The following is a 27,954-nucleotide window of genomic DNA, read 5'->3' as shown; positions in this document are numbered from 1 at the left end:
TAATCCCACATCCTGTCCCCAAGCTCTGGGAATCAGACCTGTGTCGGAACTCAATCGTCGGGGGCGCCCCGTCAGTCTCCTGTCTCTTGTTGTGTTGTTGTGCCGGAACATCCGTACACGACACATAAAATCATGAGGGTTGAACTCAATTCTGCCGCCCAAACAACGCTGTTGGTGCTGAGGCAGCACCGTGTGCATTTAATCTGGGTGGAGGAGCAGCAGGGTCCTGGCGAGAGGAAGAGAACCGGACCAAAGCCACAATGGCTGCTGTCACAATCTATCCTGCCTTCCTGTCATTCTCAGGAACAATAGGAACAACAACTGGCCTCCCACACTGTGACCCCACACGGCTGAAACAAATCCACTATTCAGAACCACAGTGAAGATCACTCGTCACACTGTTACGATGTCATGTCCTGTCTCTGGGCTGTTGTAACTCTGCTCCTGGCTTGTCAGGATGCACCTGAGCTCAGTGTGGCATTCTCATAGTGCTCAGAACTGCATCGTCCAGTCTTCTCCCTAAGGCATAGGTATAGTTTATATTTCTGAATCATACATTAGATTATGTGACTGTCTTTAACTGGGTGCAGCAGGGTTTCATTAAGAGTGTGAGTTAAAGCTCCAGTCACTTTCGCTGCTTCTAACATTTTACAGCGTGATGGAGTCTAAGGAAGATCCATCTTCATTACACGGAGGGCACGCAGGTTTAACAGCCGGCACAGCTCCCAGGTGCACGAACCTCTTAAAGCAGACATCAGGAACAGAGATGGTGGACACTGTCTGCATCGGAGCTCATCCAGCATGTGGGGATTATAGTCTGACAGAAAACAGGCATAACGGGTTACGATAAGGGAGGCTAAAGGTAGCAGGCTGTTTTATTCAAAGTTTAAGCTTTATCACATTTATCACATTGTTTAAGTGTTTATCACATTGATATGATTATGTTGTATTTTTAAATACACAAAAGGGAACAAGATAGTCACACAAAAGGTTAGAAATAGAAAATCATCACATGATTCATTTTGTGGGATGTAGTAATTTACAACCACAGGGCATCTAGATCTGGAACCCATGGCCATAAACTGGAGTAATGAGAGGGTTAGAAAGATGAGCAAGGCCACATGAATCATGCTGAACACTCTCTCTTTTCTCCTGCTCCTGTTTTTTTTTTTTTACCTTTGCATTGTCAGACACGGGCTCATTGTAATTCTGGCCAGGCTGCGCAGTAATGCCACTTTACCCCAGGCAATCCCTGTTTCCTGATTCCTCTCAAGATGAGGAGAGATAACCCTGACCCTGAGTTAATCCCAGATTAAACCAGAACATAAAGCACGGCCACTGCTGCCCAGTAACCCCCCCACATCTCCTGGTGCTGGCTGCTGAAGCCCTGCTGACCAGCTCATACTAAGCCATCATCTGTGTCGTTTCAAATTATTAGTGCCACCGTGAAGACAAACTGTAACTGAAGAAAAACCATAAATTCTCTACATTTCACATCATCCCCAGATGTAGCTCAGGTCTAATAATTCATATTAATGCTCTTGCTGTTCTTGCTTTGGGGTCCAAACGGGTAGAGTATTCATACTTTTAAAAGATCCACCTGCTGTGTATTTAAGGTTTGATCAAAGATCATTTCAAACCTTAACGTGTGGATCACTATTGTATCTTTATACATTCTTTAACTTAGTAACAATTTAAATGCTTCGTGAACCTTTCAGCAGTCACCTGTCCATCAGTTGCTGAGATTAGATCAGAGATAATATAACAGTGATCACTTTCTGTGATAATGCTGGATCTTATTCCAGCAATCATTGGGTAGGAGACAGAATTACCCCTTCAATATGTAGCCAGTCAATCACAGGTAACTTAAACCATTCCCACACACTCGTAGCTTGCGGCAGTTCAGAGTTTATAACATAACGTGCATGGCTGAACAGAACGAGGAACCTCAATTACGGGGAGGAAAACCAGTGGAAAGTTGTGCACGTTGCAGAAGAAAAGACCAGAGGCTCCTCATCGCCTCTAATTGTTGAGCCTCTTTTACCTGAAAATAGAACCAAATCTGATCCCCCTCCCCACAAACACATCTGTCTGTCAATGCACTTTCCTTGGCAGGCGGCAGAAAGGGGGCTTATGTGACAGCGCCCAGAGGCCTTGTGATAAGGCTGCCTCTTCACATGAGAGCTCATCACAGCCCACAGTAAATACAAATTGGTGCTGTTAGCTTTAATGGCGGGCAGAGGAGGGGCGGGGCATTGTAGTGGTCACTAATTATAGAGCACTTATGCGCCCTAGGTCAAAGGGCGTGTGTGTGTGTGTAGTAATGAGGTGATGACAGTGGTAATCATTAAAGTGACATGTCCCATAGTGCATTGTGTTGCTAATTCTGGATACTGTGCGGTGCTTAATGATGTGAGATGCTGCACAACTTTAAGTGCAGGTCCATTTTGAGGGATCACACTTAACACGTGTTGACACAAGAGATGATCACAGCTCCTTCCCGGTGAGGAAGCAACAGCAACAAAATACAGCAACAACATGGGAGCAGTTGATTTTTTAATAGCAGTTGAAACCACAAGTGGTCAAACAACAGCACCAACAAGGGCACATTTTGAAACTAAAAAATCTAAACTTCTAGTCGATACCCGTTAGACTGATTATGATTATATACAGGAATGTCTGGGCAGGTGTTTGTGTAGCTATGCTATTATGTCTGTGTTTTCTCTCCTAGCAGCAAGCTGCTGAGCCTGTCTCTCCTCCCTACACACACTCACACACTCACACGCACAGAACATTCAGTGAAGCTCAACCATGTCACTATTCTTTATAGGCAGGCTCTGACATTAGCGGAGGCTCAGATGCTATCTCGCTATGCCTCACCCTTGCATATTCATTTTCTGCTGAATGAAATGTCCTTATCTGATGTGACACAGTGACCGAGCGTCCGGCCGCCGTTATTATCCTAAGCCGAGGCAAGCAGCTGCCATGTTCACGTGCTGTTACGGTTCCTTTTGATTCAGGAGCCCAGTTAACCTCGTAACCACTCTCCAGGCATCATACAGACATTCTTTAACAACCGTGTCATTTCTCCACTGGCTTTGAAGCGTGGAGCTTCCACCAACCTAAACAAGTTATGGGAATATTTGACATGAAGACAAGTCGTGTTGAAAGGAGCTGTTGGAGCAGGGTGAAGAAAGGTACTCTGGGCCCTGAGAATCGCAGGAGGGACTTAAAATGCTGCTAACAAGATAGCAGCGCAGGTGCAGGTTCTGCCGTCCAGCAGTCATATTCAGAGGAAGCAGCGGGTTGTTAAATCTCTGTCTGGCTGTTGCTGGGGGCAGAGATCCCCTATATTCTCTAGGACATACAAGTAGAATGTTTTGCTTTATGAAGATAAGATAAAGCATCCTCAGATATGCGTTTCTGGACTCAAATCAAACCTGCAATGTGTGAATAGATTAAAAACTACACCCATGTAAAAAATATCCAAATACATTAAAGAACATGAGACTATCCTGATGCAATAATAAAATATAATACTAAATTGAAGCTCTGTCTGAACCAGAATGTTCAATCACTGAATTGATGGCATTCAAGATAATCATCCAGGATTCCTGACAAGTGCTTCCTTTGATGTTTGAGACCCTGTCACCCCTCCCGCCCCATCTTAAACACCCCAATTATCACTGCTGTGAGTCGGGTGTGTGTGTGAAATAACACACCTCTTTCTGACAGGTTGGAAACTGCCCCAGGACAGCAGCTAATGCAGCTTAGAAACTGTGTTAGAAGCCAAGAGACTGTTTCTTAGTTTTTTAAAAACTTTTTGAAAAAAGATTTTGATATTGTGTAGATGGAGTAGAATGGACATCTGGTTTTAGTGTGTCACTTTTATCTTTGGCCCGGTTGATGTCGTTTCAGTTTCTGATTTTCAACCATGTGCTCAACAAAGGAAAACCACAGACCCGTGAAGTGAACAGGTGATTGCAAAACTGTGCTTGGCACTGCTCGCCACTTGCTTCCTTTTCATTGTTAATACATTAGACCACTAAGTTTGGGCTCTTCCCATCCCCCATCCTCTTTATTTTCAGTAGTTTTCTGCAGGAGCAGTGCAGGCTTCAAGCAGCAACACGCTCTTATTGGCAACGGCCAGTAATTTAGTCAATTTGAAACCAGAGAAACATGTTGCAGGGTGGGACACCCATATCGGTATCATGTCACCAGTGCGCACTGCACTGTCAAGACGTAGGATATGTATTCTCCCCCTTAGCTGTCTCACTGTTCACTATTTTCTGTGATCACTTCCTCGATGGCTGCCATGAGTTTGCCTGGAACCCTGCGAGCGCTGTTTGCTGTGTTAAGTCAAATGTCATCCAGTAATTGTACCGTAATGAAAGGAAGTTCTGATGTTACTGGCTCTGCACTATATAGGATGCATTAAGAGCCGAACCCGATACATCAGAAGAAGTCTCTCGGCTCCCCTGTGTGACACCGTGGTGGGAAATCATTTCATCACAGCACAGCATCCAGCAGTTGTGCTGTCTTATTTCTCAAGATGTGATGCTCCATAGTAAACTTTTCCAATCCAAATACATTTCTTGAGTCAACTTGGCTTGTTGCTTATTAATTTAAGATAGAGTTGCTATGACAAGAGGGCTCGCAGCTCTCGAGAACACAAGCAAAGTATTTTCTGAGGGGTAGAAGGCCTGGCTCAGCCTGACACTGAGGCATACCACGGTGTTTTTATACCTGATTTAATCAAGGTTAACAAGATATATTCATATTTTTATATAAGGCCTGGGCAGTGGGTTATATTCATATTGCGGGACAAAACCAGGTTTCCCAGCATAACCACTGTAATCCACCTCAGGGTTTGGCAGGAAGCTTGCTCTCATTGAGCGCATGGTGAAAGCGAGATTTAAGTTTCTGCCACAATTTCCTGTGGAGTTTCTGAATTAAACAAAGCAAATTAATGTAATAAAATCTCGGGTTGAAAAACACAATAAATCATGTTTATTTGTGATTCAGCCTCTTGTCCCAGTGTTGCTTCAGTGCTTTTGGACAGTGCTTCTGTGTGACACAAGTGGGTAAAACAACCAGGTCCTCAGGTGGTGCAGGCAGAAACAGTGTTCTAGGTATCATGTGTGTAAGTATGATGGCTTATTTATTGGCTTGAGTGCCTGGGGATGTGCATGAGTATTCCCTGGAAGAATCTGAACATGTACGTACACGTAAGCCAAAGACGATCTATCTGAATTATAGTCGTTGCCGTGTATCATGTTTCTAATCATGCTGTGGGCCAGGAATTGAACTAAAACAGAATAAACTGGGAAAGCTTCCAGACATCTAGGACCCTCCAACCAGCACCTTGGTAGCAAAGTGGCCACAGCTCCCCTCATTCAACAGCATGTTCTCAGCCATCGTTGGTTCCATTCCAACTGTTTTTTCTGCATTCGCTCTCTGGCCCATCGATGTCCAATAAACACACATTTTCCCACAAGATACAAGATAAGATAAAGAAAAATCCCATCTGTTTCAATTTTATTCTATCTATCTATCTATCTATCTATCTATCTATCTATCTATCTATCTATCTATCTATCTATCTATCTATCTATCTATCTATCTATCTATCTATCTATCTATCTATCTATCTATCTATCTATCTATCTATCTATCTATCTATCTATCTATCTATCTATCTGTGTGTGTGTGTGTGTGTGTGTGTGTGTGTGTTTTACTTCTGATCCTGTTAATAATCTGTATTCCCACTTCTCCCTTTATAATCTCTTTAATGTATGTGTAACCGTACAGATAAGTGGCTCAGACAGAACATTAGAGGGAAGAAAGCAGGTAGAGGTCAGACCGTGTGACCTTTTTCTTGCTTTCAAATGCTGCCTCCTAGCATAAAAAGTAAGACAATAAGGGACAACAGCAATGGCAGAGGGATTGAGTGCAAGGATCGCGTTCCACCACTGGCTTACTTTCACCTCTAATAGAGCCACCGCCATTCCACAAGGGGAAGTGGTGCGTTCCTGGAACAAAGCGTCTGCTGTGTGTGTGCAGACCCCCCAGAGTGAGCCTGAACCATACAGCAGTAATGGGCTAGTTTAGGACTTTATGTGGCTCTAATAGACAGACGTGTGCCCTGCTCCCAGCCTCTAAATCTCCAGGATAAGTCTGTGTGCGGAAAATGCTGTCATGCCTTAATGTGTCTGACAAAGTGCGCGGTGGTTCAGCCTCTCTGGACTGCTCATGTTCACGGATATGCGGTCAAATTGGTATATGTGGGTTAAATATAAAATCAAATGTTTCTCGTTTGTATTAAATTTAAAGTGCTCAGACATCTGGCACTGCAGAGCTGGTCAGGACTGGGTAGCTACCTGGCTCTAGGCTCAGTCCTGGATCTTGTTGGCCTTAAGTAAAGCAGTCAAATGGGTCGTACTGTATACTTTGTATGTCCTCGTGGTGTTAATTTCACAGGGACACAGTAGAGAATGGCTAAACTAAGAAAAGGTTAGCAGAATTGGAGACCCAGATTTCTTACCTTTTTCATTTTGACCTGTCATTACAGCTTTTATTACATTCTCCATTACACCAGAAGGACCAGTGACATTTAGGCCTCATTGTGGGGTCCATATGTAAATCTGATATCTCTGCTTCAACTGTCATTCATTTGCAGAGATTAAAGGTCTCGGCACCATTTCATTGGTAGCATCATTTAAAATTCATTGCTTTGTGTGGTGTTGTCTTCATTACTTTACCTTTCTTTGTGACCTTAGACCAGCTTTTTTTATTTCCATGTGTCATGTTTGCTGTGTACAGACTGGGCTGCACATGCACAGTTATAGGATAATGTTAGATGACAAGAGAGTACATCTGAGTTTGTTTCCTAATATCTGACGTGTTGTTGCTGTGCACACACTTCCCCTCAGCTGACACAGTCTCATCCTGCTCTCTGGGAACAAACACACATGGAGTAGCTGTTGACACTCATCTTTAGGAGAGACTTTGACTCACCATTGGACTCCCTGTGTGTCTGCCTGTTTCTGGATGTGTGTGTGCATGTGTGCGTGCTCATAGCTGAGCTGTATGGGGACTCATCAGTCAACCTAAGCCTCCAACACAAATAATCAGAGGTCCAACCACATGTTGCAGCGCCTCTTCAGTGGGCTCTGACAGCTGTCAGTCATTCTGCTGACCTGCAAACATTCCTGTGGTGGGCATGGCTATTAAATCAAACTGTACAAATATAGCAAATCTAATGCTATTAATCTTCGCTTATTGACGTAACCCCCTGTTAAATTTAGATCTGGCTGGAAAGACTCATAATATCAGATTCCACGAGGAGTCTGTTTAAAAAGTGTCTACATGCTGTTTATTTTAAGGCCCAGTGGTGGACATACTGATGGCTCTGCATACTTTGGTGTCCGGCCTCTTTCCTGCACGACCTCCTCACCTGGTCACATTAGTCATTCTTTTCTGCAAATCTATGTGCTTTGCTATGAACCGTAGGAACCATTTACATAATTTTAAATCATCTTCATCATGTATTTTCTAAGTATGCTATGGTGTTTTAAGATCTGTCCCCCTTGGCTATGTTTCACACTTTCTTCCTTTCATTCTACGCTGGCACAGTGGTCTGATGTGTCATTTTCAAACATATAAACAAATCTAAAGGTATTTGACAGCTTATCATCTGGTTCCCCTTCCAATGTTGCTGCTAAATCAACACAAAAGAACTCAGGGAAACCTTTAGGTTGCCTGTTGAGTTTTTGTGGTCTCCTGGTTGCAGAATAAAGCTAGAAGGGGGCTTTCCTGCTGGCTGAAATACTGTGTTTGTTTAACAATATGTCTTTGCCACCCTCTATTGCCTCTCCCCTCTTGATCGCAAAGGAGTGTGTTTGTCCATGGTGTAGCGTGGGGCCTTCTGCTGTCTTAGCAGCAGCCTCTCTGCTCTCTCTCTGTATGGTTGTTGAACCGGGGAGAACATATCAAACAAATACTCTAACATGGAGCTGGTGAAAGAATGAATATTGGGAGGAAGTGTCAGTTATATTGTCTTTGCAAATGTGCTCGGTGTTGTGGTCCGAGGCACTGTTCAGTTTTCTACACCCACCAGTTTGGTTGAATTCTGTTCCTTTACTGGCTAATGGCTGGAAGTCACATGCAGTCAGTGATGAGAGACTTTTTACATCTTCTGATCCACTTTGGTGGTATTAAACCATCAACACGATGTGACAGACGATCAGTAGCACTTATGTCTAATGTGCAGCGTTAGGTTACAGCCATGTTGGTGGAAAACCATCAGATAGTGCCATGTTGGTATGCAGGACTGTCACAAGGAATGTGTCAGTTGTCCATACATATGTGCAGCAAAAAGAGCACCACAGCTGACTTTAAATGATTTATCTATCTGTTTGAAACAGAGCTGAGATCCACTGGGACTGCTCATCACTTTGCTTATCTCCTCAACACAACTGACTACCGCATCTTGCGCATGGATGAGGATTATGATCGCATGTACATTGGAAGCAAGGACCATATCCTGTCTCTGGACCTCCATGACATCAACAAGGACCCACATATTGTAAGATCATTCGCACATTCTCATAGCACACCTCCACTCACCCCAAACTCTGGCCCCTCTAATGGGCTGTTAGAGGAAGGCAATGCTACAAGTGCTGCCCCCAGGGCAAAATGTTCTGTTCAGCTTCTCCAAATCTGTCCTGAAACCATGTGGGATAGCTGAAAATGACTTTATATTGGAGTGGATGTTGGATCACTACAACACTGTAATTGGGTTTGGTCAATTCCAACAGGACAAATATCAGCTTAGGTGGACAGCCATTTTGCAGTTTTATCCCAGATATCTAATAAATACCCACAGTTTTATAAATGTTGAATTTTGAACCATAAAATGTCCTGTTTTCCCCTCTCGCAGATCCACTGGCCGGTGTCCGAACGAAGAAAGATGGAATGTCTTGTGAGTGGGAAGGACGCCAATGTAAGTAAGCTTGTTAACAGTATTTATTAGGCCAGGTCATATCGTTCCATACTGTTCATTTTTAGGTTATAAAAATAAAATATTAATTTTTCCAACACGCTTGAAAACATACAATTCTCCTGATTGTGCATTTTGTCCATCCACACAGTAGCCTGTGAATGAACTTTCGTTTGAATGATAATCTTGGTTAGTAAATAATTCAGGACATTTCTCATCAGGAGGAGTGTGCAAACTTCATTCGTCTAATTGAGCCGTGGAATCGCACTCAGCTGTATGTCTGTGGAACCGGAGCTTACAACCCAGTCTGCACATTCGTCAACCGTGGCCGCAGACCCCAGGTGAGGATTAAAGGTTTACGGATTATACGAGTGGCACATCAAATTATCAGGCAGCTTTATTCACGTGCATCACAGATGGCCTACAGTGGCTGGCTTTTTCCTTTTTCTTCTCCAGTCATTTGCTCTCCATCCACCTGCAGGCTACTTTCCTTTTATAATAGTTTTCATCACCGGGCTTCTTTGTGGTTCTACGTCTTTGCAACCGGCAAAGTCGCCAACACAGCTATCGTCCCGAAGGTGCTGTTAGTGTCACCTTGTTTAGTCTCAGTCTTTAATGGGACCTCTTGAATTTTCTCAACCATAGTGAGGCATCGCTGCCCTTTCTTACTCCCATTGGACGCACCACTTCATTCAGAATGTTACGCTTGGTCCCCAAAGATGTCCAAGGGACAAATGTTAAAGGATAAAAAGCAAATAAATTTCCCTGTCTCTCTCTTGACAAACAGAGTAGTCTAGAGCACTTTCAGTGGTAAGAAATATTTTAAAAAGTGCTGATTCTGCATATAATCTGCAAACTAACTAGAAATATCATATTTATGTAGCAGCAGCACATTATTTTCCATTAAATTGTCACAAAGTGTTGATTTAAAGTAGCAGAAAAGGTAAATATTTTAAAATCAAACATGTCAAAACTGTAACGTTGAGTTAGTTTAATAAATTTAGTTAGGTGCCTTTTTCCTTTGGACTGGGAAGTAAATGTGATTTTTGAAACATGAACCTATACACTCAGACAGAAGCATGCCCACACATATCCTGACATAAATGAGGGAATGTGTAAGCGTTAATAATTCTACAGTGAGATGGATTGTGATTTGATAACAGCTGTAGGCTATATTCTCCACTTCTGCTTTACCTAAACTGTAGACATGTGTGTTTTACTTGGGCCGAAACCTGAGTGTAATTTATGTAGCCTACTGTGAGGGCCTTTACTGGCTTAGCCACGGGATAGAGAACCATTGTTGACTTCCCCAGCATCTGTTCAAGTGCAGCAACTTGTTAAAAGTGTGGATGTGCACATCTATGTTTTCCATGGTCAGATTTCAGTCGTTTCGGATTGTCGAGTATCTCGAGTCCTTGATGCTTCCGAACCTGTGGTGTAACATCCCAACTGTGTTGCTGTCTTCTGCTTTAGACATCCATGTATCTTCAGATGGCCCAGGCCAGAGGACGGGCTAGCCGCGCAGCTGATCCCAGTGCAGTGCACGAGACACTTGGACTGAAGGTGCAGTGCTGGCCCCGCCAGAACCACAGCCCTCCATCCTGTTTGGGCTGGCAGTCACCAGCAGCATGCTGTCCCTGTTTGTGTGTGATCACATTTCCCCATCACCTCTTTAAGTTCGCCCCGATTTCTTTATCCCCATAACATTTACCACGCGTAATCTCAAGCATGTCCTGTGCAATGTGGAATTACATGAAATTTCATAGTCGCTTTGTCTCTCAAAACCTCATTGTCTGAGCACCCTTTCATATTCCTCGTTGTCCTTTTGTATCATTTGTGCTAAATGTCATATTTTGCATGAGAGCATCATTATCGTATGCAAATGGCTTATCAGGCAAAAAAAAAATCAGTTGACTTTACCTACCAGAAATGTAATGAACTGCTTCCACTGCCGCCTCATGCATGGCACAATCACAGTTATTTAGCATCTATTTGACATTTATTTAGCAACAAACACCACAATAATTTCCTCCACTCATGCGCACAATGTTCCACCCGTCACTTCCACCTTCTGCAGGAATGTGCTGCAGTCGCTCCCACACAGGCGGCAAGACTAGTCAGCATGTGACCCCCTCCCACAGCAGGCTCTGTTAGCCCAGAGCAAACACCAGCCATCTGCAGCCAACTAGCTGTGCTGTATGTGAAATAAAACAGCCGCACACGTGAACATATCCTCACTGTTTGAGCTCTCCAGTGTCTTTGGAACACAGGAAAGAAGTCGGAAGGACATTAGGGCTTCAGGTGAAGTGGGACCCTTTTAAATTCTTGGAGGGTTTCTTTATTGTCCCTTTTGTAAACATGCAGCAACTTTTCTGAGGGGTCATATTTTACAGCAGGGTTGTAAAAAGCTTTTTCGGGGCACAGTTCCCCACTGGTACGCATAAATGTTTGTGACCTTTTCATGCATCAGCATCTGGCATGGCTAAGAGTGACCTGCCAGCACCTTTTCATCTGAATGAGTGGTGATTTAATCAATGAGGAGTTGTGAATTGCACAAGTGTGTTTGTATTAGCCAGTGAAGGGAATTTGGCAAAATGCCACCCTCTCCCCTCCTTTAGTGATGATGGAAACTGACAGAAATGTCTTCTTCTCTGCACCCTTTGGGAGTGAAAAATGGGGAATGAACATGCTCTGGTCTGCACTACAGCACATGTCATTGCATGCCCCTAATTCATTTCCCCTGCTCTCGTACGCAAATTTCTGCCAATCACCTTTCAGGGCTTGCGTGCAGGGATGCCACGAGCAGTGAGCATCAGTCATCCAGCCTCCATTCCAGGTTTGTTTTCACAGTCCTGGATTACAGGTGTCAGCAGGAGGCCTGCACAGCCAAAGGCACCACCAAACCGAGGGATATCTGGCGTGCGCTTCATTATGCCAGCAGTCTCGGTCCGCGGCACATTCTTTTCCACAGCCGAATGGCATAAAGATGGATTTGAAATTTCTTGCTGGCCCTGCATGCATTTTTTGTTTGAACACATGCACGCTCATTATTCTAATATTTCCTCCCACATCAGGCTGTGTCGGTCTCTCGGGAGCACGCCTGCCGCTTTCGTCCTCCCAACAGGGAATTTCAGTGACAGCTAGAACAATACTGAATTTATTGCTGTCTCTGTGTGATTTTCCCATTTCAGGAAGACATCTTCCATTTGGAGCCAGGCAGAGTGGAATCTGGGAAGGGAAAGTGTTCATATGACCCAAAGCTCAACAGTGTGTCAGCTTTGATCAGTGAGTATCATTTGGCTCCTGGGTGTAGACATGGCCCAGCATTCCCAGTGGTTAACACCGCATCGTCCCTGTCAGCCTGGTTTTCCATGTCCTTCTATTTGTGGATGTTGTTATTTATTTATTTATTTTAAAAACATATTTAACGTCTGTAGGCCGCACTGTCAACAATGTCTAAGCCTAATTATTGTATCCTGCCTACTAATATATGAATCATTTAATATTCTCGACCTCAATCAAAGCTCTTTATATGCGGAAAGCCAAAGGCTGATGTGATACGGGAGGTTGGATTAGTGCACCATCAAACACAAAAGGCAAAAATCTCTAGTTTACAATATCTTTCCAACACCAGGGATAGAGAGACTATAAGTTCCAGGGGAACACGGTTTAAGCCCTCGAGGAAGAGGAGCACAATAAGTCCCTGATGCAGGACATTAGGGCGGCGACTTCAGTTAGACAGGCAAGAACAGGATGTGAGAGTGAGGCCAGGCCAACAGACTATCAGGATAAAACAGGACGTAACAAAATGCCTAATAAAAATACCAAAAAACTGGCTGGAGGGGAGAAACTCAGGTGATCAGTGCCAAGGCTCAATGCTGCTTCTGCCACTTCTCTTTGTGCGGACGCCTCCGGATTAGGGCAGTCATGTGCAATAATTTGAGTTCGTGGTATTTTACTTTTAAGTTATTTGTCCTCCAAATTGTCATAAATCAGTCATAACAACAGGCTTTGCAAGGAATGTGTCCGGATGAGGACTCATGTGTTCTCAGTATAATTACAACGTGTCTTCTTTATCTTTTGACTCATTCATGTATAACAGGGGTAACAGTGGCAGGAAGGTCACTAACAAATGATCAGAACGTTTAGATCTTTTCAAAATATTCACAGTTTGTGGCTCAAATACAAACTCCCTTGTAAACAGTCTTCACAGTGCTGCCTCACATCAGTTGTAGCATTCATGTGGTCTTCTTCTGATACAAGGTCACTTATTCAGGTCCAAAGAACACAGTTGCCACCAATGAAAGACGATCTTCCTCATGTGGGGCGAGGCAGAGGGTGTAAATCACTGGCGCCGCTTTCCCACATTAACGCAGCGCCAGCTGACCAGTATGGAACCAGTACTGTCATCCAAGATGAATTTACCTCCCACTTCCACCGGTTCGAATCATTCCAGGAACACTGGTGTTTGTGTTGACAAGGCTTACGCACCGTGTACCACGACAGCAGATATGCCACTGACTGCTCAGCTCTTCGCCACATTAGACATCTCATTATCTGGAGACGCTTTAATGATGTATCATCAATCTCCATATAGAGGCGTGACGTTGGGTATAATGATGGTGGAACGGGGCTTTTGTTTCCTCGGCTCTGCCTCCCGCTGGTTCTTTACTCCAACTCTCTCGACTGTGACGCTCACACCTGCTCTCTGGCGCGGCCTTTGCAGCAGCTGGAGAACCAACACCTTTCCTTCCTGTGGCTTAACAAGGCTGTTGTATGCATTTGTCAGCTTGCACACATGGATGTACTCATTTTTTATGTCCTTGTAGAGTGGGTGTGAAGGCTGTTTCTGGAGGCCTGGGTTATGGTTTCTGGAACCATTTCTTTTACATTTGATTATTCCTCTCTGGTCAATTAAAGCTTTAAATGATCCTCATCACCATTACTTGGCTCTTTGTCCCCCAGAATGGGACTAACTTGTTTACTACCTAGACTTGGCAATGTTTCTAAAAGAATGACGTGAACCAATCATGAACTTGACATTGGCACAGTCTATTAACAGTCATTATTCCTACAAATTCAGCCCAATGAAGATGTGCTAGAATAAGATCAATTTAAAGAGAATTGTTGTGAAATCACTGCAAATGTGGGTGAGGGAAGCTTCTGCTCCCACATTAACCTGCGTTGCTACGATGTTCTGGCCCTGATTGATGAGGCCTGATTTCCATTTTCCCTCTAATGGATGATAAATTGTTGAAGTTCACTTATATATTGCAGCTTTACATAGCTTTACATTTAAATGTGTGTCTAAATAAAACAGATATGCGGGTGTTTGGTGCAGCCTTTGCTTTTTGGAAGGAGTCCTGACATGTTACTAACAACCCGATGTTGGTGCCAAGGGTGGTGCTGGACTAATGTCAGAGTCGAGGAATCTCCCTTAATGTTTTCTCTCCTTTTAAGATGGCGAGCTGTATGCAGGAGTCTATGTCGACTTCATGGGAACGGACTCTGCCATTTTCCGTACGTTGGGGACAAAGACCGCCATGCGAACAGATCAGTACAACTCCAGATGGTTAAATGGTGAGTGTCCTGTTCAGCCTCTCAGTGATTGGTGGGACTCTGGATTAGCTCGTGTAGCCTTCCCACAAGAGTTTCAAAGAGTTCCAAACATGTCGCTGGCATGTAACGTTCCAGGAGATTGCATATGTTTCTGAAAATCAGGCCAGGCTGATCTTCACCAGATGATCCCACACATAGTTTTTTCTGATATTTCTCCACATCTTCCCCCCACAGACCCCACTTTCATCCACGTACACCTCATTCCCGACAGCGCGGAGAGAAACGACGACAAGCTGTACTTCTTCTTCCGAGAGAAGTCGTCAGAGATGGGCCAGAGTCCGGTGACCCAGTCCCGTATAGGACGTATCTGCCTGGTGTGTACTCACACACAGAGGCCTGTTTGGTTTGTTGTGGGAATGCTGTGAACGGAAAACTTTGGGGAAAAAAACAGCACAGCGGTTCGCGAGGAGCGTCCCCTGCTGTGTTTGGATGTTTACGGGGCAGAGAACGAGTGTTTAACCAATGCTGATGTGCTGGAATCCACATGTGTCCTTAACCTTCCTGTCCACAATGCATGGCTCTGTCTATGAGGTTGCCCTTTGACCTCTGACCCTGTGGTTTTCTGACCTTTGTACCTCGGCAGTCCCCAAACACTTAAAACTTGTAATGTAAAAAAGTGAAAGCTAGTTCGTGAGTAGAGTCCTTGGCAGTTAAAGCGCACTTCTAAAGTGGGTGGAGCAAACGACGGTTACTGGAAAGCCGTGCACGTGAGGTTTATACGGTGCCGCCGTGACTGCCGGTTCCATCCTGAGGTTACGTGCATGTTTGTGCGGGGCAGCTCATGTAAGAACAGTGAGAAAATGTGGCGTACGTGTGTTTGTCGCCTCAGCTGTTCACTCATCGTGTTTTTTAAAAGGGGTCAGACGTTGACCCGGCACACAAACACAACCCCCCCCCCCCCCCCCCCCAATTCTATGGGGGTGGTGGCCATGCCACAGCCTCTAGAGACCCGGTCCTGCCATTCTTCCTTCAACACACATCTGGATAGGCTTACTGCCACTTTTTGTACCCTGCAGACATGCACGACATATACAAACCACGTACTGGAAGGGGAAATACGTTTAGCACCATATTGTCGTATCGTGACACCGATTGAGTTACCTTTGAAGCATATACCACAGACATCCCGGCCACCAGTCCTACCGCTGGCCTAAATTAAGCTTTTATTTCCAGGCTGGAACTTTTATGTTATTTATAAATACAATGTTGTTAAAAATATTTGATTTAATCACTTGTAGGTGTTAGCCTTCCTGCTAGCAGTCCTTCATATTTCAGACCTCCCGTATCTACATGGTGGTTCCAGTTCTTTTGTACTGGGTAGGTTCTGGACTTCTGCCACCACAGATGGGAGAATCTAAATAGGAGGAGACAGTGTTTACCATCTTGCCCCCCCACATCCCCCCATGTTTTTTCTTCCAAATCAACATGCACTGTTTATGTGGGTGGCTCCACTTGGGTTTGGGTGCTGGCGGAAGGCAGGAAGAAGATGAGAGTGAGTGATGGAGAAACTCTTCTGTGTCATAAACAGAACGACGACGGTGGACACTGTTGCCTGGTAAACAAGTGGAGCACCTTCCTGAAGGCCAGGCTCATCTGCTCGGTGCCAGGGACAGACGGCATGGAGACACACTTTGATGAGCTCCGTGAGTAAAAAGATTCTTTTGTGGTTTCTCAAATGATGCTATCACTTTATGGGGTGTTGTGTAAACTTCCTTTCCACTGAATTTTCTGGAGGTCCTTCACTGGTCTGTCGACTGTATGTATCTAGGAGACATCTACAGATCATTTTAGCTCTTCATGTGACTCCTGAGTGTGTGTTTCCTTCTTTCATATGAGCGTGAACAAGTGTTGAGAACAGAAAATGTACACGATTGTGCAGCAGATTACCAAAGCTTGTTCTGTCAACATCAGGTGTTGACAGTATCAAAGCTCCTGTAATGTGTTTTTCATGAACTGAGGATATGTGCTGCACCCAGTTTTCTAAAGGACACTAAACCTTTTCTTTGCACATTCAGTCAGCTTAACAGTCTTTATCAACTGCGGGAAAAAAAGCAAAACCAGCATGACCAGATTCATTTTCAGGTTCCTGTCGTGTATGATCCCATCTGAAATATCAGGCAGAGTTAAGTCATTTAGCTGTTTCTCCTGCAGCAACAAACTTGTGTTAACACACACACACACTCCAGGATTCAGGCCTGAGCCGACGTGGCAGCAGCCTCCTCCCATCACATGCTGCATGTAGAATAATATAGTGGAAATCACTTGCATAATCCCACCAGTGCTGCTGTCATTTTTCACCCCTGACAGCGCACGCCGTGTTGTCGGGGGTGACATTATTTTAGCTCTTGACCTGGTGGAAAACGGCTCACTTGCATTAACAAATGAGGGTAAAGGCTCTACTCGACAGTTCTGTGCTGACAGAGTCGGAAAGTTGGAGAGGGTCTAATAATGACTTTAAGGACCCTCAAATAATATTGTATGTACACACAATGTTCATTGGCCTGGACGGGTGTGACAGGGTGGAAAGAACCCTCCCCCCAAGGACTCCTGGAGTGGGCTGTGATTGGATATGATTACTTTTCATGCTAATAGCTTCACTATTTTCAGATTTCGTACCTCTTTACCTGTAGAGAAGAGCCTGAAGTAAAGATTGAAAGGTTTCATATGAGTTAACAGATTCTTCTTTAGAAACTTTGGGTTCTGACAGAAAAATAATTGGTAACAGTGTTGTTTACTGAATAAACCTGGACAGGTACAGTTAACTAGACTGTCCTAGGCTGAGCTGAATGAGCCCGTTCTCCAACCTTTCTGCATTTAATGAGGTGGTTATTTCAAATGATGGTGTTACGACACCACCCTCCCCCACGGCACCTTCATTAATTCGTAGGTGTGTGTTCGGCTGAACGGGCAATAATCAGCGAGTCTTCTGACATTGCTGGTTACACAAACACTGGCAGCATGATGGAAAAAATGTGCAAGAGAAAACAAAAATGATGTATAGATACAGATAGATTTGTGAGGAAGTGGAATCTATGGTTGCAGAGATTTTATTATCATAAGGAAATAGGAAACGTGTGTTGAAGCTTGGTTCTTATCCATTATTAACCTACAACTCCCCCCGGAGCAAACCCATCTCTACTCTCTCGGGAAAGCCTTTTTTTGTAAATCACATAGCTGTTATCATATTCTTTCCCAACGCCTTTATCTGCCGTTAGCGACTGACCGTGATAGCTCTATCTTGGTTCCATTGACAGGTTGTCTTCCAACATGCACATTTGCCCGCGCTTGCGTGCAAATCGCCCGTTTTGGCATCACAACAGCTGTATGTCGTAACCGGGATCATCTGTTGTGTGACGGTGGTGTCAGCCCGACACGCTGGGTCCAAGCTAACCCGTGACCGTTCCACTGCTCTTGTTCTGGCAGCTGGGAACGATAGCCGTGTATGAGCACCGGATAACTCCCTGCTTGTTCCCTCCGTGCAGGACCGAGCAGCCGGTCTGAGAACGTCCCCAGAGGAAAACTTGATTGTAGACTCGGTAATGTTAACAGGACGTAAGCTTATCAGTTATGTTTTGAGCACAATGGTCAGCCCTAATATAGCATCAGTCTATCTAAAAACAGCCTGCCAGTATATCCATCATGCTGGTCTGTGAGGGAATGGCAGTCATTAAAATCTTTTAGCCCCTCTGCCTCTGACTTGTTGCACATTGTGTCATTAGTTCGCCTCCCTGGACAAACAGGTCGAGAGTTTTCTGCAGGCAGCACTCGTCCTATTGTTGGCAACAAACATGCCTCCTGGGACTAGTATTTAGGTCAAGCTTAAAACAGGAGAGAGACTTATCACCCCTCACATGTTTATCTCCTCTCCATTTGTTACTGTGGCCTTCTCCAAGGTACGGACAAAAGCATCATCTAAATCAGTGGCTGAAGGCAGAGTGCCCTAGGACAGAGATCCTTCGCGATTTACCGACCTCCACAACCACCTCAAGTGTATATGATGCAGTTATCCTCTGGGAGGGAAGACATTTTTCCTTCCCCTCAAAGTGGAAGACATCAGCTCTTCAGCTTGCAGGAAGACCAAGTTCTCGCCACATCATGTTTAAATTGTCTGTCTCAGGTGGTTTTGCAATCACGTCCCAGTCTAGACAGCAGTTGCCGGCTGTTTGAGTTTACTGCCCCCCTGCTAAATGTCATCACATCTGTCAAATTCTGGTTAAGTTTTTGAGGAGCAAGGGCTTAGCTGCACCCATCGCTTCCATATATCTTCATTTACATACAAACCTCTTTGTCTGTATGAAGCACCCGCTTGTAGCGTCCACCTTGTCCATAAATGATGTTATAGTCATAGCTGTAGCATTTAAAACTGATTTTCTTTTGCAATATATATGCGTCTCTCCCAGATATGTGAGTTTAGTATGTTTTACCATATTTTCTTGATTATCCAAATCCCAAACTGGGTTCCAGGTGTTTTTGGCCGAATGTGTTTTTAGCTTCTAGGGTCATGTAGCCCGAAGGTCTCCCGGCTGAAGAAGGGATTGATTGACTGAAAGCTGTGTAAATATTAATGGAGAAGAGCGGAGTTCTGTGAAGCATGAATCTTTCCTCTTGTAACACAGTTTTAACTCTCCACTTATAGGAGATGTCTACATACAGCCAACACAGGACACCAAGAATCCCGTCATTTATGGAGTCTTCTCTGTCTCGGGGTAAGTGTTCGGTAGCTGATGCTCCATGTTTCTGTGTGGATTTTGAGATATTCCTATTTCTTCTTTCTCTTTCCTCACAGTTCAGTCTTCAAAGGTTCAGCAGTGTGTGTCTACTCCATGGCTGACATCCGCATGGTCTTCAATGGACCCTTTGCTCATAAAGAGGGTCCCAATTACCAGTGGGTGGCCTACACCGGAAAGATCCCCTACCCTCGACCCGGCACGGTGAATTTAAAATCCACATGTATCTGATTAACAGCAATTATGAATTGTGAACAAACTGCAGCCATCAACACAAGCAAAGGCTTTGTGTTTCTACAAATGACCCCCTCTAATGTGATTTTGCAGTTGTGTTTGTCTTAAATGTTCTTCTTGGTTTGGACTCGCAGTTGAGTTTAATGGTTTTTGCTTTTCCGTTTCAGTGCCCGGGAGGCACATTCACCCCCAACATGAAATCCACCAAGGACTATCCAGATGAAGTGATCAACTTCATGAGGAATCACCCCGCCATGTACAATCCAGTCTACCCAGTGCACAAGCGCCCCCTGGTGGTTCGCACCAACGTGGACTATGAGTTCACCACCGTCGCAGTGGACCAGGTCGCAGCCGCGGACGGAAACTATGAAGTTCTCTTTCTAGGAACTGGTGAGTGTGATAAGTGTTAAAAGCAGGGAGGGAGACCAATGTGTGTGCTTTTATCAAAGTTAAAGTTTAAGCAAACATGTGAACATGAAGTCATCATGAGCTAATGAACCCTTTGATCACAGTCACAATGCAGAATGACAGTTCCAGTGGGAATAATGGAGGGGGGGGGGGGGGGGGGGGGTGTGATCTCCCCATGGAAATAAATCCCATGTAAGTGGAGGCCTTGTCTCCCCTGCAGTCATTCATCATTAGGAGAAAAGCCTTCTCACCTTTTGTGCTTCAATCACAGGGTTTATTCTGCTCTCCATTCATATGAAGTAAACAACCAGATATTTGTACCTGGGGGGCTGGGTGGATAAACAGTGAGAGAAAAGCCATGAGGGTACAGTTAGGATATCCATCAACTTAATCCTGCCCACTGGTGTGAGAAAGATTATCTGTTTTTCTGCATGCTTATGCGTAGTTCTAATATAACTCCCAGTATGCTATGACAAAGATGATGCTCTCACATGTGGCATATGAAAGCTCTTAACCAGGGCCCTGTCTGTGTGTGCATTATGGGGAGGAGACTAATGAGTTTGTGTGCAGCAGCGACCCTTTCAGCTGCTGTCAGAGGCCGCTATTCATCTCTGAATCTGTGCTCGGTTCCAAACTCGTAATAAATCTCAGGTATCCCGCTCGCAGGAATGCCTCGAATGCCGGACTCTTTATAGGAATCAAACATGCCAAAGAATGTCTTATGGAGTCCAGATGAATGGGTCAGAGCAAAGAAAGGGGAGCCGAGGATGGTAGAAGCGGTGCAACAGCTTCTTGTCACGATGTAAAAGTTAAACTCAATAGAAGCTCTTCAACCGAGGTGGAGAGTAAAGTGAAAGCCGACTATTATCCCACAGTGGTGGATGCTGAGGGAGTAAAATGGGAACTCAAGAGGCTGTTGGCAATCAGAGGGTTATGGGATCGTAGCTCACAGGTGTGTGTTTGTCTGCAGACAAGGGGACGGTTCAGAAAGTTATTGTTCTGCCCAGAGATGACCTGCAAACAGAGGAGCTAGTTCTGGAGGAGGTGGAGGTCTTCAAGGTGGGCTTTAATTTCAACCACATTCCTTCCATCCATCCTCTCATTTGCTCCAACATTTATTACATAATATTAATGTGACGTCATACTCACAGCAACATGTTTGTTTTCTGTCAAGGTCCCGACTCCGATTACAACAATGAAGATCTCATCCAAAAGAGTAAGCGAGGCCGCACGGCGTTTTTCTGAACCTGAGAAAAGAAATAATCTTCCAAAGCAATGAAAGCCATGCGATCTGGAAAAGTTGCGAGCTAAATATACGCAGCTGTGCTTAACTGAGGCCTCCCTCCATAAGTCATCGCTGGGAGCGGCAGCAAGAAAAGTAGAAATATGGAAAGTGCTTAGTGTGTAGTGATTAAAATTCTGATTCTACGTGACATCATTCTGCAGTTTGTATTGCACCAAAATGTCCGGACTTGGGTTTCAAACATCAGCTTATAAAATGATGAGGGTAACCTGAGAAACATGAAGTCACTGTTCTTGCCAAAGGTCCTGAACATCCTGAACATGTTACAGCACAGGATATCTTATATACCGTACGCGCTAACTGTAAATGCTGCATGTTTAGCATTCGGACCAGAGGCGAAGGCAGAACTGATTGCTCTCTGGGATATCGGGGATGAGCTCCATGGTTCTTTTTATAACATAAAGACGCATAGCCAAGTTATATTTGGCAATATGTCTTTATCCTCAGAGCTGCCTGCAGGCATGTGGCAGGGCTTTAGCAACACACACCACTGGCCTTCCATGTGCCTGCGTGTAATGACTCAGGTATAGAACAAACATGACCCCAACAGATGTCAGAAGCAACACAAATGACACTGACCTGAGGAGGAGGGAGGGCGGACCGGAGTGTCAGAGAAATCAAAACAGACAGTCCAGGATGAGAAACACAAGTTCACTTTGAGATCATGTAATTCAGCCGAGCTTGGGAGTCCCTTCCACTGAACACGCTCGCTTCGATTCCTCAGTTATGTGGGAGATTTCTGTCACCAAAGGCAGGTTTGACCCACAAATTCAACTAATCATCTGATTTTCCATGCAAGGCTGACCTTACGACCTTACAGTCCAAAAGAACAGAACCGCGCTTCGCTAAATACAAACACAAACTGGAGTTTTCTTTTTACATACAAAAGTGACTATTGGACACTTTAGCAATAGCTTCTATTGATCCATGTGGTTCATAGTGCTTTCCTTATCCTTCATAATTGAACATGTAATAACACTATTTTCCATCCGCTCTTCGTCAACAGCAACAGATGTACGTGTCTTCCATGGTAGGACTGACTCAGCTGGCTCTTCACAGATGTGATATGTACGGGGAAGCCTGCGCTGACTGCTGTCTTGCCAGAGATCCTTATTGTGCCTGGGATGGCAAATCCTGCTCCCGTTACTCTGCCTCGCAGAAGAGGTAAGCACCCACAGCAGCGTTGGCTCCACTAACTCAGTAACTGGCTGACCCAGGCACCGAGTTTGATGATACTAAGGAGAAGTTGCCTGGATGGCTGAAGCGGCTGTTCCAAACGACTAATAATTCTACTAATTTACAGTTTAGTTGGAATTTAAACGGGGTTTCAACAAGGAAACCAAAAATTCCACATAAACATCCATTTGTGGCACTAATACGGTGGGGGGTTATTGTACAGGTTTGGCTGAATGGCTTTGAGTGGCTTGTGGTTGCTTTATGATCTTTTTTTCTCCGTATTTGGCAACACTGGTCTGACCCATTTAGACGAAGCCGAAGGCAGGACGTCAAGTACGGGAACCCCATCCGCCAGTGCAGAGGCTTCAACTCCAACGGTAAGATCACGATATTATCGAGGGTTTCATGCTAACCTGAGCGAGGTTGGATTAGAAAGGAAGCCAGATGAACGAATGCTCGGTTAAGATGGAAGTCCCTTTCTGTGTGTCTACCTGCAGCCAATAAGAACACCCTGGAGATGGTGCAGTATGGGGTGGAGGGAAGCAGCACCTTCCTGGAGTGTCAGGCGCGTTCTCCACACGCCGTCATTAAATGGCATCTGCAGCGAGACAACAGCGACCGCAGGAAAGAGGTGGGCTGTCCTGTCGTCTGTTTGATGAGGCACTACTTGGGATAAAAGCACCCGGGCCACAAACCAAAGAGGCTTTTACAGTTACCGCAGCCGTATGATGATGATCTTTAATGTCTTTAGTGTCACTCACCGGAGCGACGTCCCAGCGTCATTATTTTCCAATCTGTTCCCCATAATTAAGGAACTTTGATTGAATGCTGCTAGATTTCCCAGACAGACCACCAGCTGTCCTCGCGACCAGGCGTGGAGAAGCACAGTGCAGCGATATCTGACCTCCAGGCACTAGTTAAAGTTTTATTGCAAGGTTATTGTCGAGCCCACAGGCAGAGCTGCCTCTCACATCTCACTGTCGCTTATTTGCATATCTAAATAGGTTTATTAAAATAGTGGCCACGTATACGTTTAATCAGTCCAGCCTATGTGCTTTCTTTTCAATCTCTGACATAGATGCTTAAGATAAAATACGTCTGAATACGAGAAGTATAATCCAACTAAAATGTAGTTTATCATGCTCGACAGTGGGAAAATCCCTCCTCCCAGTTCCTATCAAGCATCCAGTGCAAAGTCCCAGTGAATTAGTCCCCAGACAAACTGGGGGGAAAATATCCTTCTTTCCTTTTACAGGAACCACCCTGAACATCTCCACAGACTTTGACCTGCTTTTATAACGCTGTTAAATACACTTTATGTGTCTCAGACATGAGTTTGAAAGTTTGAAGTTGAGTTGTCAGCACGAACACCTCCGAACATAGGAAATGAAGTCAGTTTTGTGCCGTTTTACGCCTTATTTTACCGGTCACCGACTATATTTCCTTGATTTCTTGACAGTAATTCTTGTTTCTTTTGCATCAGATGTCTAATATTTGCTTTAACCCTCCTCCGCGTGCAGATGCGCTCTGACGGCCGGGTTTTGAAGACGGAACAGGGGCTCCTCCTGCGGTCTCTGCAGCCCTCCGACTCCGGCATGTACCAGTGTACGGCCACAGAGAAGAACTTCAAACACTTGCTGGTCAAGCTGCAGTTGGTGGTGCTGTCCAGCCGGGCCGTAAACAACGCGCTGGTGGAGGGGGCAGGGGGCATTGTGTCATCCTCTCTGCATTCCAGCAGCACCCAGTGGACCCCCAGCGCTGGCCAATACAAGGACCTTCTGACCATCCTCAGCCAGCCGGAGATGACCCTGATCAATCAGTACTGCCAGGACTACTGGCAGTTTGGAGACCCCCTCCTGGGAGCCCTCAAGGCCAAAGACCTGAAGGAGCTCAAGGAGCAGAAGAAGCCCCGCAACCGCCGGCATCATGGGGAGGGGGAGGAGGAAGAGGAGCAGGAGGAGGTAGAGACATGAGGAGTTCAGCTTTACATCCGAAGCACCCTCAACCATCCCACCCACCCACACCCCCACCCTTTAAAAAGTGGAAGAGACTCATGGAGCGTAGCAGCGTGAAAAAAAAAATCCACAAACAGGAAAAAAAAACTGACGTACGAACAAAACCGCCACACACACTCTCAACCAGTAAGATATATGATACACAGTATTTATTGTAGGTTGTATATAGTATCATTCTGTGGATTTCTTTGTACTTAGAGAAAAAAAAAGAACCATGCTCTTTGTGTATAGATACCTTTGGGGCAAATATTGTTATTATTGATGTTAATTTTATTGTTGCTGTTACTGTCATTACAAAACCCATCTGTCAGCGTTCCGTTCACCCTGGCGACCGTTTGGATCAGACATGTAAGCTGTTGGGAGCGAGGCGCTCTCTGGAAGGGGGTGGATTAGATGATGACGCGCGGTGATGGGATCTCTGTCCTTCTGTGCTTGCCCTGACTTGATGCGAGGATTTATTTCTGGACTCTTCAGGACAGAGACTAAATATCACACGTGGGACCAGCACACATGGTCCTACTTATGGTGTAGATACAACCCTTCCAATGTGAGAACACGTTCTCATGACCGTTCAGATGATCTCACTGGTTTAATTGGGCCTCTTGTTGGAAACCTTTGTTTCTCTTCCAGGGCCTTCCTGATTGGATGATTGTCAAACGTTGCAGCTCTGATGCTAATTGTGCTTATCTACATACCGTTTGTGGATGCTTCCAAATACGAGCTCCTTTGAACTGGGGGCAATAAAAGGTCAAGGTTTCTGCACAAAGGGCATTATTATTCTACTTTCAAGGGGCATTAAATGGGCCCAAATACACCAAGCACAACAAGTTAAAGCTGACCTGTGTAATAAAAAAGGATCCAGTTTGGAATGAAAGATGTGTCCCAGTCGGACTGCATTTCTGAGCAGACAAGACGTTTTTTGTTGTTATTGTTGTCGATGTTGTTGATTTGTGGAAAAGAATACTTGCCCGTATACACAAGAGAGCATTGTAAAAATGTCGTGACACTAACTATTGGGAAACTGGCTTTCATTGTGTGCATGAACGTGTATTTGTGTTGTAATTCTGAAGAAATCCCCTGTAGTCATTTTCCCCGTCTTTGCCCTCTCTTCATCTCTAACGGTGTAGACTTCCATTGTGGGCAGTAAATGCTTGTACATGATGTCCATAGTGCAGATAAATCCTGTCTGAAACATGATGCGTCTTACCAGGGACACGAGTATTCTGGGAAATTGAGTATGTGTTCCGATAACAAGCGGTTTTGGATATGCTATCGTTTAATCCAAGCTATTTTCCAGGCCGTGTCTTCCCGCTGGAAGGTGCATCCATGACTCATGCTGGGATTGCGTACGTGTATCTGCTTCCCCAGTCGGGATGTCTGTCTGCTCCCAGAATCGCTCATACCTCCCGAATGTCTCCTTCACACGGAGGGGTCCGGGGGGTCTATACAGCACAAACCGCAAAGAAATGTACAATTTTTTTTTTATACATTTTTTTTTAATGTGTCCGTAGTTTTAGTGTTTTGTTTGTTTTGTATTTTTGCATCATCAGACATTCTGGGAAAAAAAGGTTAGAAAATTCAATGCACAGAGGTGATGTTGTTGTAATGACGTGTGTAAATTACTCCTCCCTTTCCATTGTTGTTGCCGACTAATAAATTAAAGCTCTATATTTTATAAGAATGGAATGTTCCCACCCTTCATTGTGATTGCCTTGATACTGAATGTTTCCCATGTTCTGCACACAACTTCATGGATCCTTGGAATAAAGTTGTACCTGTTAAAGACATGGATGCACATTTGTGTAAACTCTACACCTCTGTGTCTGTAGAACCGACATATTTTTGGTTTATACAAAAAAGTTAACTGCATATTTATTGAGTTCACGACCACAAAGATTAAGACTTCTGTCACATGTTTGATTAAGTGAGACGTCTGCCTCTCAAAATAGAGCTTTAACAGCTAGTGCACCAAAATACCAGGTAAAAACTGATAAAAATCACACTGGATTTGTGAGGAAAGCTTTAAGTAAAGGTGAGCCCACTCACAACAAGCAGTAGCATCATTTAGCAAAAACCTTGCCTACTTGTGGCGCTGTGGTCCAGTAAACTGGTGAACCTTTGCCCAGGCCTTCTTACCCACTGTTCCACTTACCTGTTTCAATTATCCACGTGGTATTCTGAGTGAACGCTTCTAAAGGCTGAGATTATTTGACATAGATCAGTGATAAACTAACACCAGGCCAACTTGTTGAAATGTCTGAAAACTATTCATCTGTTAATCATGAATCTCCATGTAACAACACTAGGCAGTAATAATCCCTCTATCCCATCCACGTTTAGGATGTGTGATGCAGTTCACAAGGGCAAGTGTGGCTCAGAGCACCAACAAAACAAGCTGCTGTCAGGTCAGCCAGGCCCACGGGGGTCAGTGTATCTAATAAAGGACCTGACCTCAGATCGAGGGTGGCCGACACCCTCCCACAGAAGAAAAGGTCAAAGCAAAATGTTAAAGAAGAGAGAGTAAGAAGAAAATGGGAAACGCTGCCTCTAACTGGAAGAAACCTTGAGCAGAACCTCTGAGAGGAGAGGCGAGGAGGAGGAGGAGACCATGACCGATGACCAAGAACCTCAAATGGAAAGATGTCCGGAGTTACCGAACCAAACAGGACCAGCAGACAGATTCTTGCGGCGGCCGTCAGATGACAGCTCAGCGCTACAAACCTCCGTTGTTCCGCCTGCCACAGAACAAGGGTTGTTCATTTCTCTTATCTGATGCCCTCCTTGGAGCAGCAGAGCAGGCGAGGACAATCGAGCACCAATATTCGGGGGTGGTCAGCCTCCCCCACAAATTCCCTTCGAATTCATCCACCTCTGCTTCCCTAAACGGGCTCATCCACACGTCTCAGCCCACAACAGTGATGCATTTATGAGGGACGCTGGGGTTTATCGCGTGACATCAGACAGTATGACACGAATCAGTTCTTGTCTTATCAGAGTCCGATCTGGCACTCGTGGTTCAGAAATAGTTGCAGCATTCCCTACGTATCTGGTCCATCTCTTTGGCATGGAGAACTGCAGGACACAGGAATCTGGCACGCTGGGAGGCGGTTTTTCACAGGCACCCAGAGACTTTTGTCATTGTTGAAAACTGAAATCAGCTGTGTAAAGACTAACGAGGCACTGCTCATCCAGCTTCAGAGTGTTTTCTTTGAAACATCACATCGTGTTTTGGCGTTTCTACGCAGTTCGGAACCTTCTCATGCCGTCACCACGCAGATGAGACCCTGGGGAGAGTGTGGAAAACCAGTCATCAAAGTTCAGCCAGTGGTGCTGCTTTACGGAGAGAAGGTGATGGCTGAACCCAGAGAACAACACTGTCCTCTGCTGCCCAGTCAGCCCTCGGCAGAGGCGTAACTGCACTACACAACAACAGCCGGCAGGGGGCAGGAGGCAACAGCCAATTCGGTATCT

At 44.9% G+C, this 27,954-nt stretch overlaps 1 protein-coding gene across 5 annotated transcripts in view; it reads left to right on the top strand.

The window, feature by feature from the left end:
* The window catches only part of sema3fb (sema domain, immunoglobulin domain (Ig), short basic domain, secreted, (semaphorin) 3Fb), a 43,424-nt gene extending 17,154 nt beyond the window's left edge, over positions 1 to 26,270 (top strand). The window contains exons 3-19 of one of the 5 annotated variants that reach the window (XM_011614342.2): positions 8,427 to 8,587; positions 8,942 to 9,004; positions 9,223 to 9,342; positions 10,475 to 10,564; positions 12,193 to 12,286; positions 14,462 to 14,581; positions 14,795 to 14,934; positions 16,149 to 16,263; positions 19,257 to 19,326; positions 19,407 to 19,551; positions 19,749 to 19,971; positions 20,960 to 21,048; positions 21,164 to 21,205; positions 22,299 to 22,456; positions 22,778 to 22,845; positions 22,966 to 23,099; positions 23,989 to 26,270. In XM_011614342.2, the coding sequence (XP_011612644.2) occupies positions 8,427 to 8,587; positions 8,942 to 9,004; positions 9,223 to 9,342; positions 10,475 to 10,564; positions 12,193 to 12,286; positions 14,462 to 14,581; positions 14,795 to 14,934; positions 16,149 to 16,263; positions 19,257 to 19,326; positions 19,407 to 19,551; positions 19,749 to 19,971; positions 20,960 to 21,048; positions 21,164 to 21,205; positions 22,299 to 22,456; positions 22,778 to 22,845; positions 22,966 to 23,099; positions 23,989 to 24,441 (2,285 nt within the window). In that variant the 3' untranslated portion in view covers positions 24,442 to 26,270. Of the gene's footprint in view, positions 1 to 8,426; positions 8,588 to 8,941; positions 9,005 to 9,222; positions 9,343 to 10,474; positions 10,565 to 12,192; positions 12,287 to 14,461; positions 14,582 to 14,794; positions 14,935 to 16,148; positions 16,264 to 19,256; positions 19,327 to 19,406; positions 19,552 to 19,748; positions 19,972 to 20,959; positions 21,049 to 21,163; positions 21,206 to 22,298; positions 22,457 to 22,753; positions 22,846 to 22,965; positions 23,100 to 23,988 lie in introns of all 5 variants that reach the window. The other 4 variants (XM_029826983.1, XM_011614341.2, XM_011614344.2 and 1 more) reach the window with 4 other exon arrangements.
* Positions 26,271 to 27,954: the final 1,684 nt, after the last annotated feature.

The sequence above is a fragment of the Takifugu rubripes genome, chromosome 19 (genome assembly GCF_901000725.2).
Source record: "Takifugu rubripes chromosome 19, fTakRub1.2, whole genome shotgun sequence".
Taxonomy (NCBI): Eukaryota; Metazoa; Chordata; class Actinopteri; order Tetraodontiformes; family Tetraodontidae; genus Takifugu; species Takifugu rubripes.
This window is presented reverse-complemented; position numbering and strand designations above follow the sequence as displayed.